The following is a 23043-nucleotide window of genomic DNA, read 5'->3' as shown; positions in this document are numbered from 1 at the left end:
TTGAACGTTTACATTATTTCGTCACGTGGTGGCTGTCCGCCTCCACTGTTGCGAGCAATCTTGAAATTCAGTCTGTGCGCGCGCACGTGACCGGAGCTTTCTTGCAGAGCGTTGATTTCGCGCTTGAGGTGCCGTGCGTCGCTTTTGTTCGGCGGATCGTGGCTTTGTGCTTTTTAGATTGCTGGAGGGAGCTTCTGCCACCGAAACTGCCTCACATCACTTCCTGTCCACTATCCAGTTACGGATTCACAGGTAAGTGGTAGCTACCGCTGCAACTGCATGTGTGGAATGACACTGATTGTTACACACTGCACACATCAACGAAATTTTCACACATATGGTGCAGTAGAATACTGCCACTGACAATCGTCGAACTTTAAAACTTCACTTGCACTGTGGTGAGCGTCTGCGTGAACGGTGTATTAAAAGAAATTCTCGCGTCATAACATCACACGGTGTTTACAAGTTGATTTACATACTAATATTTACAAGAGTTCTTTTAAATCGATAAATAATCTAATTGACAACTTTGAATCAAAACAATTGTTTCTCAATTAGTCTTTTTTTTTTATTTAAGCCTACGATCACAGGTAGGCTATTATAAGTACTTTTTCTTTGACCAAATCCATTCCAATCTCCTTTACAAATTAATTTCATTCATAGTAATCTTTATCACGCTTGCTTATTCATTTTGTAGGACCAATACTTTTTTTTTTTTTTTTTTTTTTAGTGCTCGTCTTATTTAGTGTCAAAAGTTTTTCTCGTATGTGCTTGTCTTTAAGGAAAGTTCGAGGACAGATTTGAAAATAGCAATTCCGCCTCTGAGTTTCGTGTAGAAATACAAACAGTCGAAAAAAAAATGGGAAAAGCGGGCCTACTCGCGGATCGTCGACAGAATCTAAATTACTCCTCAACCAGGTCGAAAATTTAATTTACATTGCGCATTACAAAAGCAATATGCGCGTCGCGAACCTACTCATTTTTATATGTAGTGCCTCACTTCCTAAGCACACGTGCATCTTTACAAGTTGATCCTGAGGAGTGGATAGGATCAAGGATCTTAAAGGATTTGCACTTAGGAAAGGGATTCAATAATCACATAATCACAGAGAAAACAATAAATATTGCAGTGCACACTTAAAATAAAATCTATCACTTCAAGCATGTATATCTAATATGTATCTTGCTGCAGCTTGCTTACTACTCTTTGCTCATTTCTTAGACTAAGTCAAGTTTATGCATTACGCATTTGGGTATTAATTATCATTTGTATATATAAGCCTCTCACTAGAGTGTTGTTTTTTGCTGCTGTCGCTACCTGTGAAGCTTGGGCGAGATCCTTATTATATGTGCTGCTAGCTTGTGAATTTGCAGTATCGCTGATGCTCAATAGTACCGTGAAGTTGGCATAATAAACCATGTTACTCATATCTTCTTTGACTCAGCTTGTTTACAGTCTGGACTCTTACTTTGCGTTATACAATAAACTTCCTTTTTATTCCATCACGCTTTTACTTAAGGTTAACGTCAGGCCTTTTTAGAACAATTGCACTGCGTCATCAATCTGTTCATGCTTAATCCTAGGTATCTGTTCACTTCAAAGAGATGTTATTTTATCGCTGGCACAGCACTGTGCTGGAATTTACAAGTTAAATCTACCGACTGTTTTACGCTAACAGGTGGTGCCTTATTTACGTCACTTTTGAAAATAGGGAATAACCTCATGGAATCGAATCTTTCTCACAACTTTCCTCTTTTGTCTGGACGTTTAAGTATTTCCTTTTAAAACAGGTCATTAATTTGTCCTCGATTAAATTTCACTTACTAATACTAAGCACATATAATCATCATTTTCATATTACTATTTAGTGAGAGAAGTGCATTATTCGCTCCTTCCTGCTCATTCTCAAATTACTATTTAGCGAGAGAAGTGCATTATTCGCTCCTTCCTCTTTCCTCATTTTAGTACCTCGGGGCTAATTAATACCTCTCGAGTACATCATTTTCCTTACATACTAACTTATAACTAAAATTGAAAATCGCCTCTAGGACATGTCCTCCTGTTTGCATAAAGATTATTCATGTAAATACTTGTCTACAACTTATTCTGTATTTTATTTTCCAGACGCGTTGTTTTAATACACAAGGTTTCCTTTCAGCACCGGTTAACGTCCGTAGTCAGTTCAGTTCCGTTCTTGTTACTCATTGGTTAATCCTGATCTCCAATACCTTAGAATTTTCTTACAGCTTAAATTAACTTAATTCCTGGCGTTATAATATTTTCTTAAATCTTGATGGTGGAACAATCCTTTGATTTTATTCGTGGCAGGGTCAGATAACAAATAGCTACCAATGTGTGGTTTCCTCATTATCACAAAGGGACCTTCATAAATGTGTTGCCACTTACGATTCTTCTTTAACAACAGGGATGGTTTAAAGTGAGTCCTGACTAATACCTTTTCTCCTTCTTTGAAATCTATAACTCTGTTTACCTTCTTATCAAATGCCTTTTTTCGGAGGTTAGCATACGTTGTCAATGATATGAGAGCTTGCCTGATTTTTGCGTCTAGGTCCAATTCGTTGTCTTGTAACTTTGGAAGGGGGTCTATCCATTCATTCCTCTCTTTTGATCTTGACATTAACTCATGTGGCGTGAATCCGGTCGACAGATGAGGAAGGTGGTTTACAATCTGTTCGAATGGTGTTACGAAGTCTACCCACTTAGATTGCTTATTCGAAATGTACGTCCTTATAAATCTGTTAAATTCTTTGAAGATTCTTTCTGTCGGATTCGATTGCGGTCGAAACAGGGATATCAAAATTTGTTTGATTACATGGCGAGCAAGAAATGCACCCCACGGGCGTGATGTGAAATTTGAAGCATTATCAGACAAAATTGATTCTGGAACCCCGAATCGTGGGAAATAATCATTTTCAATGCGACGAATTATTGGATTTGCACAAGAAGATTTTACTGCGTACAGTCTTATGTGCTTAGAAAAATTGTCCAGGATTGCTACTAAGTATTTAGCGCCTCCCCTACCGGTGGGTAGTGGACCTGCTAAATCAATACTAAGAAGCTGGTTTGGCCTTTCAGTAACTATTGGATTTAGTGGAACTGAAGTGGAAATGTTTAAGGATTTTGCCTTTTGACAGATGACACAGTTTCTCAATAATTTATGAATTCTCTGGTGTAGATTCGGAACATAACAGTAAGTCGAGATTTTCCTTTTACATTTTTCTGGTCCGTAGTGACCCCATGAAATGTGAGTGTACCACAGAAGATGTTCAATGAAATTTCGAGGGATGCAAACACACCACCTCTCAGATGACTCAGACGTCTTATGAAATAGCACTTGGTTATGAACTTTATAAAACTTGGACAACTTGTGGGCTGGATTTTCGTGAAGAATTTGTATAACCTTTTTCCATTTTGGTTCTGTATTTTGAAGAATCTGAATCTGCCTACATAACTGAAGAAAATACTTTCTGTGAATTGGATCTTTCATTAACAAAAATTTATAATTAGACGTTTGTTCCACCAGTTCGCTGGTTTCTAGTAAGCCCTCAGGTGAGCGAGAAAGTGCGTCTGCTATAACATTATCTTTACCTTTTATGTATACAATGTCAAAGTCATATTCCTGCAGGAATAAGCACCATCGAGTAAGACGAGGGTGTTGCAACTTGCATGTAAGGAGGAATGATAAGGCTTGATGGTCTGAATAGACTTTAATTTTTCTTCCATAGATATAATAGCTAAATCGCCTAAAAGCCCATATTACGGCAAGTGCCTCCAACTCCGTAACCGAATAAGACTTCTCACACTCTGATAACACTCGACTCGCAAAGCTAATCACTTGGATTTGCTCGTGTCCATTTACTAATTGAATCTGGAAAAGACAAGCGCCGATACCCACAAAGGAAGCGTCAGCAGTAATACAAAATTCCTTATCCATCTGAGGATGATGGAGAATGTTACTGTTAACCAGACTGTCTTTAATTTTCTTAAATCCGTCTTGGCATTCCGGCGTCCAATTCCAATGTGAATTCTTTTTTAAAAGGTTGTGAAGAGCGGGATTGTACAATACCTGATTGGGAACAAAACGTCTGAAAAATGACGTAAGACCGATAAATCCTCTCAGTTGCCTTTTTGTAACAGGGGTTGGAAAGTTTTTTATAGCAGATAATTTTTCCGGGTCGGGTTTAATTCCTTCAGGGGTGATGATGTGCCCTAAAAATTTAATTTCACTTTTTCCAAACTTGGATTTCTTAAGATTTGCTGTAACACCATACTCTCTGAATCGTTGAAATATCTTTTGCAGAAGGGCCACATGATCTTCCCAATTTTTCGATGCACAAGAACGTCATCCACATAGACTGTTACCTCATCTAAAAGTTCAGGACCTAGTACATAGTCAAGGGCAGAAATAAAAATTCCGGAACTCACATTTAGTCCAAACGGTACAACTTTGAAATGGTAAGATCTACCTGCAAATATAAACGCAGTGTACTTCCTAGACTCCTGCGCAAGTTTTACTTGCCAGTAACTGCTTTTCAAATCAAGGGTACTCAAATACTTAACTCCATGAAACTTCTGCAGATGCTCTTCAAGAGCCTCTGGTCTCGTTCTTATGGGTACTATAATTTTATTGATTAATCTTGCATCTAGGACTAGCCTTACGCTACCATCTGATTTTAGCACAGACAATAAAGGACTCGAATAAGGTGAATGAGATACTTCTATCACATTCCAGCGTAACATTTTCTTGATCTCGCACTTGACAGCTTCGCGTCTCGCATATGGAATGGAATAGCTTGTTCTACAGTAGGTTGAATGGGGCAGGACATCCATTCGATATTCAAAGCCTTTTATTAGTCCAGGTTTCTTAGAAAATACTTGAACGTAATCTGTTAACAAATTGTAAAGCTCATTCTTCTGTTGTTTGGATAATTCAATGGACTCACTAACTTTACCGTATAATTCATTCTGACCGGGAATTAGGTCTTTATACTCATCGTCATTAACACTTTCAAGATCTGTCATGTCTTCTGTCTGACTGTACTGTTGTCTTTTAGTCCATGGCCGTACTGCTGTTTGAAGCACCCCAAAGTTTGCCTTCACCTTACTTCTTAACAAATTTACAGTTACTTGTTGCTGGCTCGCTACTAGAGTACAGATTCCACACTCGATGTCAATTTTAGCTTTCGTCTGCCTCAAGAATTCCATACTCAGGATACATGGCACTGATAGGTTTTTAACAATAAGAAAAATGCACGTTACTGAAATAGACTCTATCTGGATTTGAAGCTGAGTCTGAAGATTTACACGTTGTGTTAGTGGACCAATTGCTCCCGATATGGTGCAACCTTGAATTGGAAGTGATAAAACTTTGCATACAGAGGATATTTGCTTAAATAAACATAAAGATAAGACATTTATATTAGCTCCTGTATCTACAATAGCTGTTACAGGTATGTTGGCAATTGATACCCTTATGGAAGCTTGAACTTGTTCGTCCCATACGTCATCATTGTCTTTCGTCTCAGTGTCTGCTACTAGATCATCCCGTAAGTTTGTCTCTTTGTCATACCTAATTGCTTTAATTTCGTGTGGACTAAGGGACAGGGTGCCCCCATTCAAACCTGCAGCATCCTCTAGGAGGCTCAAAGGTGCTGCTTTTAATTTTCCGCTCGACGCTTACTTTCCTGCTGATTTATATTTCTTAATGTTTCTTCCGTCTGGAACTGGTGTTGGTTTTGTGGTACGAACTCGGTTGGAAACGGATCTTGTTGTCCTGGCGTATTCGCTTGCGCATAATAAATTTGCGTATTATGCGGGCGTTTAGGCTTCAGAGTTCCCGAAGGTCCGTTCGCTTATGGCTGAACAGTATTTTGCTGTGGCTTGTGTTGATTGTAACCGTTAGTGAAAGGTGTACATTGGTCTCCACCTTGATTATGCCATTTATTTCTTTTCCACTGTCGATTTGAATCGTAAGACTGATCATTTTGATAATTCCCGTTGATCGGTTGCGTGTTTCCATATTGCTGGGGCTGTGTGTTATAATGTGCATTTTCGTACTGAGGTGGTGACGAATTATATATTGGATTGTATCTCTGGCCGTTATTGTACTTATTTTTGTATTTGCTGTTGGAGTACGTAGTGTGTTTATTTTTGAAACCGTTGTGGGGTTGGTACTGGCTGTCGCTGTGACGCGCTTTCGCTCGGCCACCATTGTTGCCTGCGTATTCTGTATTGTGCTGGCCGCCTGCACTGAAGTGGGCGTTGCCAACATCAACTCTAGCGTCCTCGTTAATCAGATCTAACGAGTCTAACACAGATAGGAAAGTGTCCGTATCGTCCTCAGACACGTTTACTAACTTTTCTCTGATCGCAATCGGTAGCTTAGTTTTTAGAATCATAATAACGTCTTTGGCGGTGATCGGCGAATCCCAGAACTTGATTTTCGCTAAATACTTTTCAAAATATCTTCTCAAACTACCGCGCTTACTGTTAAACACTTCGGCGTTGTAAACCTCTTTTCTCAGGCGCTGCTGCACATCAGAACTCCAGAATTTAGCTAAAAACATCTGTTCAAACTCTTTGTAACTTTTACAAGAGTCGACCATTTCGGTTCCCCATAAGGCAGCATCGCCTACGATAAATCCACTAACAAATTGAATTCGCTGGCGGTCACTCCAGCTACTCGGGAAAATTCCTGAAAAATTTCGGAGGAACACTATAGGATGAATTTCTCTTTCCTGTGGGTGAAAGGTCGGAAAAATACGATGTTTGATCACGCTTTCCTCCTGCATCAAACTGACAAAAGTGGATGGGCTGGTAGTCTGGTTAACTTGTGCTTCTATAGAACTATGAGTTTGAGCGTTATCAAATGGTGAACGGTAATGTACCTGCTGTTGTTCATTACTTCGTGGTGAATTATTCCAGTTTCCTGACACGGGAGGTGGGGAATTTTCAACTTGACATTTTAGTGTACGAACTTCATCAACTATCTGTTGACGCCATTCAGGTAAATCTTGAGCTAACGCTCGTCTTATCTGGCCTAATTCTGACATCACCGTGTCTCCTGTTTTTCCAGGGGCTGCCAATATTTCAAAGGTCATGTTTTTGACAGTTTCCCTGAGTTCGTTCTTGACCTTGTTTTCTATGAATCCGTCTTTGTTTTTAATCCACTCTTGGTAGTGATCAGACAATGCTTCAGCATGTGCCTTAACAGTATTCTTTATTTGGTCCTCTACATTAAGAGTCTCAATCTGTTTCGAAAGATCATCAACAACATTCTCGATCGTGTCTACTGCGGTTTTAACTCCTTTGACCTCATCAGAGATTGCAGTATAATCTTTTTTTAAGGTCGCAGCTTGTTTTTGATATTCTATCACTTTTGAATTTATCTCCCCCTTGGCTGCTTCGATTTTTTCATCTAACCGTTTTGAAATATCCTCTATTTTTGACTCTACTTGTGTGTCAATTTCTAGCCTCATGATCGTGATCTGACTGCTGATTTGGCTTTGGACATTACCCAACAGGGTATTTAAATCAGCTGTTATGTCTGCCTTTAGTTCGGCCTTTACCGAATTTAACCGTGTATTTAGGTCATTTATCTCCGTTTGCAGATCTGTTTTTACTGAATTTATGTCTGTTTTTACCGAATGTATTTCTGTTTTTACTGAATTTATGTCTTCTTTTACTGAGTTGCACAGATTTGTAAGGACCTGATTTTTGTTATGCCGTCTTTCGGCCTTCTCTTTTTCTTCGCGGGCCTTTTCATCTAATTTTTCCTGCTTTTCACGTTCCTGTCTTTGCGCCTCTCTCTGTCTTTGACTTTCGAACTTGCGTTCCATTATTGCTTCGATCATTGCAGCCAAGTCATTTTTTTCAAAAGCGGGAATAGTTTGCACACTAGGACCAGCTTCTAAAACTTCGGTCGAGGCTGCTTCTGCCTCCGGTCGTGTACCTATCGCGCGTGATCGTAATGGATAGTGAGGTCCATTCGCATCACCGCTGTCGTCTGGTTTTGTTTGTGTCCGCTGTTTACCGTCAGCCATGTTCATGAATTATTTGTCAAACGTCAAAATGCTACAGATATTGTTTGTCACTGCCGTCAGTCGTTTGTCTGTGACGTAGTGCTATGGCTTACTGGGACCTAAGATGAAATTTTAACTCTGGGTAACAACTGACGTTCATTTACGCCAAGAAGACAAGATGGTTCCTACTAATTACAAACAAATGAAATATCACACGTTTTACCAGTTTTGAGCGTAGTTATCCGCCATATCGTAATTTTTTTATGCACTGACAACAATGGTACACTTTCACTGAATTTAACTACATAGGAATGGACTATGGACAAATTGAAATAAAGCTGTTTCAAGGAAAGGAAAGACAGGTTTACGTTCTGATCAACTCGAAAGATGCTACGTCACTACGAAAGCTTGGCTACTGCGTATAAAAATTTGACTTACTATGGCTGTCTTGATAATGATACAGCTGGATACTCGCGTTTTTTGGTAATTTCATCAATCGTTCTTCTGAATTAATTAAAAGTTTTTCCCACTTCTCTTTCTCAGTTCAATTGCATCCACATGAAAAAATGAAACAGTTATTAGAACAAGCAAAGAAAATGTTTTAAACACATACATGAAATGATTTTTTGATCGAGTCCCTGTTCGGGCGCCAAGTGTAGCGTTGCTCTTGGGGGACAAAAATAAAAAGAATTGTTACTTTTTTTTAATGTCGAAAAAGTGAATATTTTGGTGGGCCACTTGGCAACAGAATCAGGGATTTATTACGCTATTATAATAACATACGTTGACCATTAAATACCTGAATAAGAGCAGCATGTTGATATATATATATATATATTTGAGATCGCTCGGAAGAAACATTATCATTTCTGTGCATTTATATAGTCGCGATGTAGTCATACCCGGATCAACACTAAGGGACCAGAAGATTTATAGACTTTAAAAGAAATGCAACACTACACAATTAAAAAGAGTTGGTTCAGAAATAATAGGAAAACGATAATGTTCCTTCTGCCTCATGCTGCGTTCGGCCCATCAGCGTGAACGTAATTTCTGATGATGAAGTAACACAAAATAATTAACAGTTAAGTAAATAAGGAGATGGACTCATCATGGTTAATTTACGAAAATAAGCACACTTATCTTTAACACACGTTTTTATAATGCTACGTACCTTTTCATATTAAATTACAATAGATGACCATTGTGGTTAAATACTTTATACATAACAGTCAAAATGTCCTCTTGATGCTGTCTGTTCGTAATCAGTTACAAGAAACTACATCTTTTCTGATTGGAAAAAATAACAATTAGCATATTCACTCAATATTTTCACATCAAATATAAAATACAGTTGTGGAACACAGCAAGTCCGCGTCCGCCTGTCATGGAATACAAACAGTAAAAGGTGAGGGGCCAAAAGCCTCATTTGTCTTGAAACAACAGAATTCTTTTTTACACCATTAATCGACACATGTACATAGAGATTTACTGGCACCGCGCAAGAACGGTAAAGATAAAGAATAATAGTTTCTGTCGATGCTATGCGATGGTTCATTTCTTTTACTTTACAATTGTTCGATAACTTTAGGCCATCAGGCGTTTACTATTGAGCGTATATTAATGTTTGTGAGGCGAAAATTACTAATATTACAGACACTAGTTATAGACTCCGTTGCTTCACTCCAGGTTTACTGTATCCCATGGACCTTCTTATTGACGATGAAACACAGAACTTGCATCGGAATAAAATGCAAAGGGCACAATGCCGACTTAAGTAAGAGAAGACTGACTCTTCTTACTGTCATTGATTTGAACTATTCCTGTGACATTAGTTATAGATTCCGATGCTTCACTCCAGGTTTACTGTATCCCTTGGACCATCCTATTAACGATGAAACACAGAAATTGCAACAGAATTAAATAAAAATGCACAATGATGACTTAAGTACAAGAAGACTGACTTTTCTTACTGACTATGTTTTGAACCATTCCTGTGACACTAGTTATAGATTCCGATGCTTCACTTCAGAATTACTGTATCCCTCTTACCTTCTTATTGACGATGATAGACAGAAATTGCATCGGAATTAAATACAAAAGACACAATGCCGACTTAAGTACAAGAAGACTGACTCTTCCAACTGTCTATGTTTTGAACCATTTCTGTGACACTGGTTATAGATTCCGATGCTTCACTTCAGGTTTACTGTATCCCTCTGACTGGCTTATTGACGATGAAACACAGAAATTGCATCGGTGTTAAATAGAAAAGGCACAATGCCGACTTAAGTACTAGAAAATTGACTCTTCTTCCTGACTATGTTTTGAACCATTCCTGTGACACTACTTATGGATTCCGATGCTTCACTTCAGGTTTACACTATCCCTCTGACCTTATTGACGATGAAACACAGAAATTGAATCGGAATTAAATACAAAAGGCACAATGCCGACTTAAGTTCAAGAAGACTGACTCTTCTTACTTTCTATGCTTTGAACCATTCCTGTGACACTAGTTATTGATTCCGATGCTTCACTCCAGGTTTACTGTATCCCTTGGACCTTCTTATTGACGATGAAACACAGAAATTGCATCGGAATTAAATACAAAAGCAAAATGCCGAATTAAGTACAAGAAGATTGACTCATCGTACTCTCTATGATTTGAACCATTCCTGTGACACTAGTTATAGATTCCGATGCTTCACTCCAGGTTTACTGTATCCCTTGGACCTTCTTATTGACAATGAAACACAGAAATTGCATCGGAATTAAATACAAAAGCACAATGCCGACTTAAGGACAAGAAGACTGACTCTTCTTACTGACTATGCCTTTGAACCAATCCTGTGACACTAGCTATAGATTCCGATGCTTCACTTCAGGTTTACTGTATCCCTCTGACGTTCTTATTGACGATGAAACACAGAAGTTGCATTGGAATTAAATACAAAAGGCACAATGCCGACTTAAGTATAAGAAGATTGACTCTTCTTTCTGTCTATGTTTTGAACCATTCCATTGACACTAGTTATAGATTCCGATGCTTCACTCCAGGTTTACTGTATCCCTTGGACCTTCTTATTGACGATGAAACACAGAAATTGCATTGGAATTAAATACAAGAAGCACGATGCCGACTTATGGACAAGGAGACTGCCTCTTCTCACTTACTATGTTTTGAACAATTCCTGTGACACTAGTTATAGATTCCGATGCTTCACTTCAGGTTTACTGTATCCCTCTGACCTTCTTATTGACGATGAAACACAGAAATTGCATCCGAATTAAATACAAAAGGCACAATGCCGACTTAAGTACAAGAAGACTGACTCTTCATACTGTCTATGTTTGAAACATTCCTGTGACACTAGTTATAGATTCCGATGCTTCACTTCAGGTCTACTGTATCCCTCTGACCTTCGCATTGCCGGTGAAACACAGAAATTGCATCGGAATTAAATACGAAAGGCACAATGCCAACTTAAGTACAAGAAGACTGACTCTTCTTACTGACTATGATTTGACCCATTCCTGTGACACAAGTTATAGTTTCCGATGCTTCACTTCAGGTTTACTGTATCACTTGGACCTTCTTATTGACGATGAAACACAGAAATTGCATCGGAATTAAATACAAAAGACACAATGCCGACTTAAGTACAAGAAGACTGCCTCTTCCAACTGTCTATGTTTTGAACCATTCCTGTGACACTAGTTATAGATTCCGATGCTTCACTTCAGGTTTACTGTATCCCTCTGACCGTCTTATTGACGATGAAACACAGAATTTGCATCGGAATTAAATAGAAAATGCACAAAGCCGACTTAAGTTCTACAAGACTGACTCTTCTTACTGACTATGTTTTGAACCATTCCTGTGACACTAGTTATGGATTCCGAAGCTTCACTTCAGGTTAACTGTATCCCTCTGACCTTCTTATTGACGATGAAACACAGAAATTGCATCGGAATTAAATACAAAAGGCACAATGCCGAATTAAGTACAAGAAGACTGACTCTTCTTACTGTCTATTTTTGAACCAGTCCTGTGACACTAGTTATAGACTCCGATGCTTCACTCCAGGTTTACTGTATCCCATGGACCTTCTTATTGACGATAAAACACAGAAATTGCATCGGAATAAAATGCAAAGGGCACAATACCGACTTCAGGAAGAGAAGACTGCCTCTTCTTACTGCCTATGATTTGAACCATTCCTGTGACATTAGTTATAGATTCCGATGCTTCACTCCAGGTTTACTGTATCCCTTGGACCATCCTATTAACGATGAAACACAGAAATTGCAACAGAATTAAATAGAAAATGCACAATGATGACTTAAGTACAAGAAGACTGACTCTTCTTACTGACTATGTTTTGAACCATTCCTGTGACACTAGTTATAGATTCCGATGCTTCACTTCAGGATTACTGTATCCCTCTGACTTTCTTATTGACAATGAAACACAGAAATTGCATCGGAATTAAATACAAAAGGCACAATGCCGACTTAAGTACAAGAAGACTGACTCTTCTTACTGTCTATGTTTTGAACCATCCCTTTGATACTAGTTATAGATTCCGATGCTTCACTTGAGGTTTACTGTATCCCTTGGACCTTCTTATTGACGATGAAACACAGAAATTGCATCGGAATTAAATACAAAAGGCAAAATGCCAACTTAAGTACAGAGGACTGACTCTTCTTACTTAGTATGTTTTGAACCATTCCTGTGACACTAGTTATAGATTCCGATGCTTCACTCCAGGGTTACTGTATCCCTTGGACCTTCTTATTGACGATGAAACACAGATATTGCATCGGAATTATATACAAAAGGCACAATGCTGCCTTATGGACAAGAAGACTGACTTTTCTTACTGATTATGATTTGAACCATTCCTGTGACACTAGCTATAGATTCCGATAGTTCACTTCAGGTTTACTGTATCCCTCTGACCTTCTTATTGACGATGAAACACAGAAATTGCATCGGAAATAAATACAAAAGGCACAATGCCGACTTAAGTACAAGAAGATTGACTCTTCTTACTGTCTATGTTTTGAACAATTCCATTGACACTAGTTATAGATTCCGATGATTCACCGCCTGTTTACTGTATCCCTTTGACGTTCTTATTGACGATGAAAGACAGAAATTGCATCGGAATTGAATAGAAAAGGCACAATGAAGACTTAAGTACAAGAAGACTGACTCTTCTTCCTGACTATGTTTTGAACCATACCTGTGACACTAGTTATAGCTTCCGATGCTTCACTTCAGGTTTACTGTATCCCTTGGACCTTCTTATTGACGATGAAACACAGTAATTGCATCGGAATTAAATGCAAAAGGCAAAATGCCGACTTAAGTACACGAAGACTGACTCTTCTTACTGTCTTTGTTTTGAACCATTCCTGTGACACTAGTTATGGATTCCGATGCTTCACTTCAGGTTTACTGTATCCCTCTGACCTTCTTATTGACGATGAAACACAGAAATAGCATCGGAATTAAATACAAAAGGCATAATGCCGAATTAAGTACAAGAAGACTGACTCTTCTTACAGTCTATTTTTGAACCAGTCGTGTGACACTAGCTATAAATTCCGATGCATCACTTCAGGTTTACTCTATCCCTCTGACCTTCTTATTGACGATGAAACACAGAAATTGCATCGGAATTAAATACAAAAGGCACAATGCCGACTTAAGTACAAGAAGACTGACCCTTCTTACTGTCTATGTTTGAACCATTCCTGTGACAATAGTTATAGATTCCGATGCTTCACTTCAGGTTTCCTGTATCCCTCTGACCTTGTTATTGACGATGAAACACAGAAATTGCATCGGAATTAAATACAAAAGGCACAATGCCAACTTAAGTACAAGAAGACTGACTCTTCTTACTGAATATGCTTTGAACCATTCCTGTGGCACTAGTTATAGTTTGCGATGCTTCACTTCAGGTTTACTGTATCCCTCTGACCTTCTTATGGACGATGAAACACAGAAATTGCATCGGAACTAAATACAAAAGGCACAATTTCGACTTAAGTACATGAAGACCGACTCTTCATACTGACTATGTTTTGAACCATTAATGTGATACTAGTTATTGATTCCGATGCTTCACTTGAGGTTTACTGTATCCTTTGGACCTTCTTATTGACGATGAAACACAGATATTGCATCGGAATTCAATACAAAAGGCACAATGCCGAATCAGGACAAGAAGACTGACTCTTCTTGCAGACAATGTTTGAACCATTCCTGTGACACTAGCTATAGATTCCGATGCTTCACTTCAGGTTTACTGTATCCCTCTGACCTTCTTAATGACGATGAAACGCAGAAATTGCATCGGAATTAAATACAAAATGCACAATGCCGATTTAAGTACAAGAAGACTGTCTTTTCTTACTGACTATGTTTTGAACCATACCATTGACACTAGTTATAGATTCCGATGCTTCACTCCAGGTTTACTGTATCCCTTGGACCTTCTTATTGACGATGAAACACAGCAATGGCATCGTAATTAAATAGAAAAGGCACAATGAAGACTTAAGTACAAGAAGACTGACTCTTCTTACTGACTATGTTTTGAACTTTTCCCGTGACACTAGTTATAGATTCCGATGCTTCACTCCAGGTGTACTGTATCCCTTGCACCTTCTTATTGAAGATGAAACACAGAAATTGCATCGGAATTAAATTGAAAAGCACAATGCCGACTTAAGTAGAAGAAGACTGACTCTTCTTACTGACTATGTTTTGAACCATTCCTGTGACACTAGTTATAGATTCCGATGCTTCACTTCAGGTTTACTGTATACCGTGGACCTTCTTATTGACGATTAAACACAGAAATTGCATCGGAATTAAATACAAGAGGCACAATGCCGACTTAAGTACATGAAGACTGACTCTTCTACTGACTATGTTTTGAACCATTCCTGTGACCCTAGTTTTGGATTCCGAAGTTTCACTTCATTTTTATCGTATCCCTCTGACCTTCTTATTGACGAAGAAACACAGAAATTGCTTCGGAATTAAACAGAAAAGGCACAATGGCGACTTAAGTACAAGAAGACTGACTCTCCTTACTGTCTATGTTTTGAACCATTCCTGTGACACTAGTTATAGATTCCGATGCTTCACTCCAGGTTTACTGTATCCCTTGGACCTTCTTATTGACGATGAAACACAGAAATTGCATCGGAATTAAACAGAAATGGCACAATTAAGACTTAAGTACAAGAAGACTGACTCTTCTTAATGACTATGATTTGAACCTTTCCTGTGACACTAGTCATAGATTCCGATGCTTCACTTCAGGTTTACTGTGTCCCTTGGACCTTCTTATTGCTGATGCAACACAGAAATTGCATCGGAACTAAATACAAAAAGCAAAATGCCGACTTAATTACACAAAGACTGACTCATCTTAGTGTCTATCTTTTGAACCATTCCTGTGAGACTAGTTATAGATTCCGATGGTACACTCCAGGTTAACTGTATCCCTTGGACCTTCTTATTGACGATGAAACACAGAAATTGCATCGGAATTAAATAAAAAAGGCACAATGCCGACTTAAGGGCAAGAAGACTGACTGTTCTTACTGACTATGTTTTGAACCATTCCTGTGACACTAGTTATAGATTCCGACGCTTCACTCCAGGTTTACTGTATCCCTTGGACCTTCTTATTGAAGATGAAACACAGAAATTGCATCGGAATTAAACAGAAAAGGCACAATGAAGACTTATGTACAAGAAGACTGACTCTTCTAACTAACTATGTTTTGAACCTTTCCTGTGACACTAGTTATAAATTCCGATGCCTCACTTCACGTTTATTGTATCCCTCTGACCTTCTTATTGACGATGAAACACAGAAATTGCATCGGAATTAAATAGAAAAGGCACAATGTCGACTTAAGTACAAGAAGACTGCCTCTTCTTACAGACTATGTTTTGAACCATTCCTGTGACACTAGTTATAGATTCCGATGCTTCACTTCAGGTTTACTGTATCCCTTGGACCTTCTTATTGACGATGAAACGCAGAAATTGCATCGGAATTAAATACAAAAGGCACAATGCCGATTTAAGTACAAGAAGACTGTCTTTTCTTACTGTCTATGTTTTGAACCATTCCATTGACACTAGTTATAGATTCCGATGCTTCACTCCAGGTTTACTGTATCCCTTGGACCTTCTTATTGACGATGAAACACAGGAATGGCATCGGAATTAAATAGAAAAGGCACAATGAAGACTTAAGTACAAGAAGACTGACTCTTTTTACTGACTATGTTTTGAACCATTCCTGTGACACTAGTTATAGATTCCGATGCTTCACTCCAGGTGTACTGTATCCCTTGCACCTTCTTATTGACGATGAAACACAGAAATTGCATCGGAATTAAATTGAAAAGCACAATGCCGACTTAAGTAGAAGAAGACTGACTCTTCTTACTGACTATGCCTTTGAACCATTCCTGTGACACTAGCTAAAGATTCCGATGCTTCACTTCAGGTTTACTATATCCCTCTGACCTTCTTATTGACGATGAAACACAGAAATTGCATCGGAATTAAATACAAAAGGCACAATGCCGACTTAAGTACAAGGAGACTGACTCCTCTTACTGACTAAGATTTGAACCATTCCTGTGACACAAGTTATAGATTCCGATGCTTCACTTCAGGTTTACTGTATCCCTCTGACTTTCTTATTGACGATGAAAGTCAGAAATAGCATCGGAAATATATAGAAAAGACACAATGCCGACTTAAGTACATGAAGACTGAGTCTTCTTACTGTCTATGTTTTGAACCTTTCCTGTGACACTAGTTGTAGTTTCCGATGCTTTACTTCAGGTTTACTGTATCCCTTGGACCTTCTTATTGACGATGAAACACAGAAATTGCATCGGAATTAAATACAAAAGACACAATGCCGACTTAAGTACAAGAAGACTGACTCTTCCAACTGTCTATGTTTTGAACCATTCCTGTGACACTAGTTATAGATTCCGATGCTTCACTTCAGGTTTACTGTATCCCACTGACCGTCTTATTGACGATGAAACACAGAAATTGCATCGGAATTAAATAGAATATGCACAATGCCAACTTAAGAACTAGAAGACTGACTCTTCTTATTGACTATGTTTTGAACCATTCCTGTGACACTAGTTATGGATTCCGATGCTTCACTTCAGGTTTACTGCATCCCTCTGACATTCTTATTGACGATGAAACACAGAAATAGCATCGGAATTAAATACAAAAGGCACAATGCCGAATTAAGTACAAGAAGACTGAATCTTCTTACGGTCTATTTTTGAACCAGTCGTGTGACACTAGCTATAAGTTCCGATGCATCACTTCAGGTTTACTGTATCCCTCTGACCTTCTTATTGACGATGAAACACAGAAATTGCATCGGAATTAAATACAAAAGGCACAATGCCGACTTAAGTACAAGAAGACTGACCCTTCTTACTGTCTATGTTTGAACCATTCCTGTGACAATAGTTATAGATTCCGATGCTCCACTTCAGGTTTCCTGTATCCCTCTGACCTTCTTATTGACGAAGAAACACAGAAATTGCGTCGGAATTAAATACAAAAGGCACAATGCCGACTTCAGGACAAGAAGACTGACTCTTCTTGCAGACAATGTTTGAACCATTCCTGTGACACTAGCTATAGATTCCGATGCTTCACTTCAGGTTTACTGTATCCCTCTGACCTTCTTAATGACGATGAAACGCAGAAATTGCATTTAATTAAATACAAAAGGCACAATGCCGATTTAAGTACAAGAAGACTGTCTTTTCTTACAGTCTATGTTTTGAACCATTCCATTGACACTAGTTATAGATTCCGATGCTTCACTCCAGGTTTACTGTATCCCTTGGACCTTCTTATTGACGATGAAACACAGCAATGGCATCGGAATTAAATAGAAAAGGCACAATGAAGACTTAAGTACAAGAAGACTGACTCTTCTTACTGACTATGTTTTGAACCATTTCTGTGACACTAGTTATAGATTCCGATGCTTCACTCCAGGTGTACTGTATCCCTTGCACCTTCTTATTGACGATGAAACACAGAAATTGCATCGGAATTAAATTGAAAAGCACAATGCCGACTTAAGTAGAAGAAGACTGACTCTTCTTACTGACTATGTTTTGAACCATTCCTGTGACACTAGTTATAGATTCCGATGCTTCACTTCAGGTTTACTGTATACCGTGGACCTTCTTATTGACGATTAAACACAGAAATTGCATCGGAATTAAATACAAAAGGCACAATGCCGACTTAAGTACATGAAGACTGACTCTTCTACTGACTATGTTTTGAACCATTCCTGTGACCCTAGTTTTGGATTCCGAAGCTTCACTTCAGGTTTACCGTATCCCTCTGACCTTCTTATTGACGAAGAAACACAGAAATTGCCTCGGAATTAAACAGAAAAGGCTCAATGGCGACTTAAGTACAAGAAGACTGACTCTTCGTACTGTCTATGTTTAGAACCATTCCTGTGACACTAGTTATAGATTCCGATGCTTCACTCCAGGTTTACTGTATCCCTTGGACCTTCTTATTGACGATGAAACACAGAAATTGCATCGGAATTAAATAGAAATGGCACAATTAAGACTTAAGTACAAGAAGACTGAATCTTCTTAATGACTATGATTTGAACCATTCCTGTGACACTAGTCATAGGTTCCGATGCTTCACTTGAGGTTTACTGTATCCTTTGGACCTTCTTATTGACGATGAAACACAGATATTGCATCGGAATTCAATACAAAAGGCACAATGCCGACTTCAGGACAAGAAGACTGACTCTTCTTGCAGACAATGTTTGAACCATTCCTGTGACACTAGCTATAGATTCCGATGCTTCACTTCAGGTTTACTGTATCCCTCTGACCTTCTTAATGACGATGAAACGCAGAAATTGCATCGGAATTAAATACAAAAGGCACAATGCCGATTTAAGTACAAGAAGACTGTCTTTTCTTACTGTCTATGTTTTGAACCATTCCATTGACACTAGTTATAGATTCCGATGCTTCACTCCAGGTTTACTGTATCCCTTGGACCTTCTTATTGACGATGAAACACAGCAATGGCATCGGAATTAAATAGAAAAGGCACAATGAAGACTTAAGTACAAGAAGACTGACTCTTCTTACTGACTATGTTTTGAACCATTTCTGTAACACTAGTTATAGATTCCGATGCTTCACTCCAGGTGTACTGTATCCCTTGCACCTTCTTATTGACGATGAAACACAGAAATTGCATCGGAATTAAATTGAAAAGCACAATGCCGACTTAAGTAGAAGAAGACTGACTCTTCTTACTGACTATGTTTTGAACCATTCCTGTGACACTAGTTATAGATTCCGATGCTTCACTTCAGGTTTACTGTATACCGTGGACCTTCTTATTGACGATTAAACACAGAAATTGCATCGGAATTAAATACAAAAGGCACAATGCCGACTTAAGTACATGAAGACTGACTCTTCTACTGACTATGTTTTGAACCATTCCTGTGACCCTAGTTTTGGATTCCGAAGCTTCACTTCAGGTTTACCGTATCCCTCTGACCTTCTTATTGACGAAGAAACACAGAAATTGCCTCGGAATTAAACAGAAAAGGCGCAATGGCGACTTAAGTACAAGAAGACTGACTCTCCTTACTGTCTATGTTTTGAACCATTCCTGTGACACTAGTTATAGATTCCGATGCTTCACTCCAGGTTTACTGTATCCCTTGGACCTTCTTATTGACGATGAAACACAGAAATTGCATCGGAATTAAATAGAAATGGCACAATTAAGACTTAAGTACAAGAAGACTGACTCTTCTTAATGACTATGATTTGAACCATTCCTGTGACACTAGTCATAGATTCCGATGCTTCACTTCAGGTTTACTGTGTCCCTTGGAACTTCTTATTGCTGATGCAACACAGAAATTGCATCGGAATTAAATACAAAAAGCAAAATGCCAACTTAATTACACAAAGACTGACTCATCTTACTGTCTATCTTTTGAACCATTCCTGTGAGACTAGTTATAGATTCCGATGGTACACTCCAGGTTAACTGTATCCCTTGGACCTTCTTATTGACGATGAAACACAGAAATTGCATCGGAAATAAATAAAAAAGGCACAATGCTGACTTAAGGGCAAGAAGACTGACTGTTCTTACTGACTATGTTTTTAACCATTCCTGTGATACTAGTTATAGATTCCGATGCTTCACTTCAGGTTTACTGTATCCCTCTGACCTTCTTATTGACGATGAAAGACAGAAAAATTGCATTAGAATAAAATACAAAAGGCACAATGCCGGGTTATGTACAAGAAGACTGACTCTTCTTACTGACTATGTTTTGAACCTTCGCTGGGACACTAGTTATAGAATCCGATGCTTCACTCCAGGTTTACTGAATCCCTTGGACCTTCTTATTGACGATGAAACACAAAAATTGCATCGGAATTAAATACAAAAAGCACTATGCCGACTTAAGTACATGAAGGCTGACTCTTCTTACTGACTATGGTTTGACCCATTCCTGTGACACTAGTTATAGATTCCTATGCTTCACTTCAGGTTTACTGTATCCCTCCGACCTTCTTATTGACGATGAAACACAGAAAATGCACCGGAATTAAATACAAAAGGCACAATGCCGACTTAAGTACAAGAAGACGTACTCTTCTTACTGTCTAAGTTTTGAACCATCCCTGGGACACAAGTTATAGATTCCGAAGCTCCACCCCAGGTTTACTGTATCCCTTGGACCTTCTTATTGACGATGAAACACAGAAATTGTATTGGAATTAAATAGAAAAGGCGCAATGCCGACATAAGTTCAAGCATACTGATTCATCTTACTGTCTATGTTTGAACCGTCCCTGTGACACTAGTTATAGATTTCGATGCTTCACTCCAGGTTTGCTGTATCCCTTGGACCTTCTTATTGACGTTGAAACACAAAAATTGCATCGGAATTAAATACAAAATGCACAATTCCGACTTAAGTACAAGAAGACTGACTCTTCTTACTGACTATATTTTGAACCATTCCTGTGACACTAGTTATAGATTCCGATGCTTCACTTCAGGTTTACTGTATCCCTCTGACCTTCTAATTGACGATGAAACACAGAAATTGCATCGGAATTAAATACAAAAGGCGCAATGCCGAATTAAGTACAAGAAGACTGACTCTTGTTACTGTCTATGATTTGAACCATTCCTGTGACACTAGTTATAGACTCCGATGCTTCACTCCAGGTTTACTGTATCCCTTGGACTTTCTAATTGACGATGAAAGACAGAAATTGCATCGGAATTAAATACAAAAGGCACAATGCCGACTTAAGTAAAAGTAGTCTGACTCTTCATACAGTCTATGTTTGAACCATTCCTGTGACAATAGTTATAGATTCCGATGCTCCACTTCAGGTTTCCTGTATCCCTCTGACCTTCTTATTGACGATGAAACACAGAAATTGCATCGGACTTAAATACAAAAGGCACAATGCCAACTTAAGTACAAGAAGACTGACTCTTCTTACTGACTATGCTTTGAACCATTCCTGTGGCACTAGTTATAGATTGCGATGCTTCACTTCAGGTTTACTGTATCTCTCTGACCTTCTTATGGACGATGAAACACAGAAATTGCATCCGAATTAAATACAAAAGGCTCAATTTCGACTTAAGTACATGAAGACCGACTCTTCATACTGACTATGTTTTGAACGATTAATGTGACGCTAGTTATGGATTCCGATGCTTCACTTGAGATTTACTGTATCCTTTGGACCTTCTTTTTGACGATGAGGCACACATATTGCATCGGAATTCAATACAAAAGGCACAATGCCGACTTCAGGACAAGAAGACTGACTCTTCTTTCAGACTATGTTTGAACCATTCCTGTGACACTAGCTATAGATTCCGATGCTTCACTTTAGGTTTACTGTATCCCTCTGACCTTCATAATGACGATGAAACACAGAAATTGCATCGGAATTAAATACAAAAGGCACAATGCCGACTTAAGTACATGAAGACTGACTCTTCTACTGTCTATGTTTTGAACCATTCCTGTGACACTAGTTTTGGATTCCGAAGCTTCACTTCAGGTTTACTGTATCCCTCTGACTTTCTTATTGACGAAGAAACACAGAAATTGCCTCGGAATTAAACAGAAAATTCACGATGGCGACTTAAGTACAAGAAGACTGACTCTTCTTACTGTCTATGTTTTGAACCGTTCCTGTGACACTAGTTATAGATTCCGATGCTTCACTCCAGGTTTACTGTATCCCTTGGACCTTCTTATTGATGATGCAACACAGAAATTGCATCGGAATTAAATACAAAAAGCAAAATGCCGTCTTAAATACACAAAGACTGACTCATCTTACTGCCTATCTTTTGAACCATTCCTGTGAGACTAGTTATAGATTCCGATGGTACACCCCAGGTTTACTGTATCCCTTGGACCTTCTTATTGACGATGAAACACAGAAATTCCATCGGAATTAAATAAAAAAGGCTCAATGCCGACTTAAGGACAAGAAGACTGACTGTTCTTACTGACTATGTTTTGAACCATTCCTGTGACACTAGTTATAGATTCCGGCGCTTCACTCCAGGTTTACTGTATCCCTTGGACCTTCTTATTGAAGATGAAACACAGAAATTGCATCGGAATTAAATAGAAAAGGCACAATGAAGACTTATGTACAAGAAGACTGACTCTTCTAACTGACTATGTTTTGAACCTTTCCTGTGACACTAGCTATAGATTCCGATGCTTCACTTCAGGTTTATTGTATCACTCTGACCTTCTTATTGACGATGAAACACAGAAATTGCATCGGAATTAAATAGAAAAGGCACAATGTCGACTTAAGTAC

The 23043-nt window shown here is 38.6% G+C and overlaps 1 protein-coding gene across 1 annotated transcript in view; it reads right to left on the bottom strand.

Annotated features, from left to right (window-relative positions):
• Positions 1-2026: 2026 nt before the first annotated feature.
• LOC124743636 overlaps positions 2027-23043 on the bottom strand; it is a 162233-nt gene continuing 141216 nt past the window's right edge. Inside the window, exon 4 of the mRNA XM_047248844.1 lies at positions 2027-2060. Within this exon, the coding sequence (XP_047104800.1) occupies positions 2027-2060 (34 nt within the window). The remainder of the gene's footprint in view (positions 2061-23043) is intronic.

Source organism: Schistocerca piceifrons, unplaced genomic scaffold, assembly GCF_021461385.2.
Source record: "Schistocerca piceifrons isolate TAMUIC-IGC-003096 unplaced genomic scaffold, iqSchPice1.1 HiC_scaffold_2446, whole genome shotgun sequence".
Taxonomy (NCBI): domain Eukaryota; kingdom Metazoa; phylum Arthropoda; class Insecta; order Orthoptera; family Acrididae; genus Schistocerca; species Schistocerca piceifrons.
Note: the sequence above shows the minus strand (reverse complement) of the source record. Positions and strands in the feature narration are given on the sequence as shown.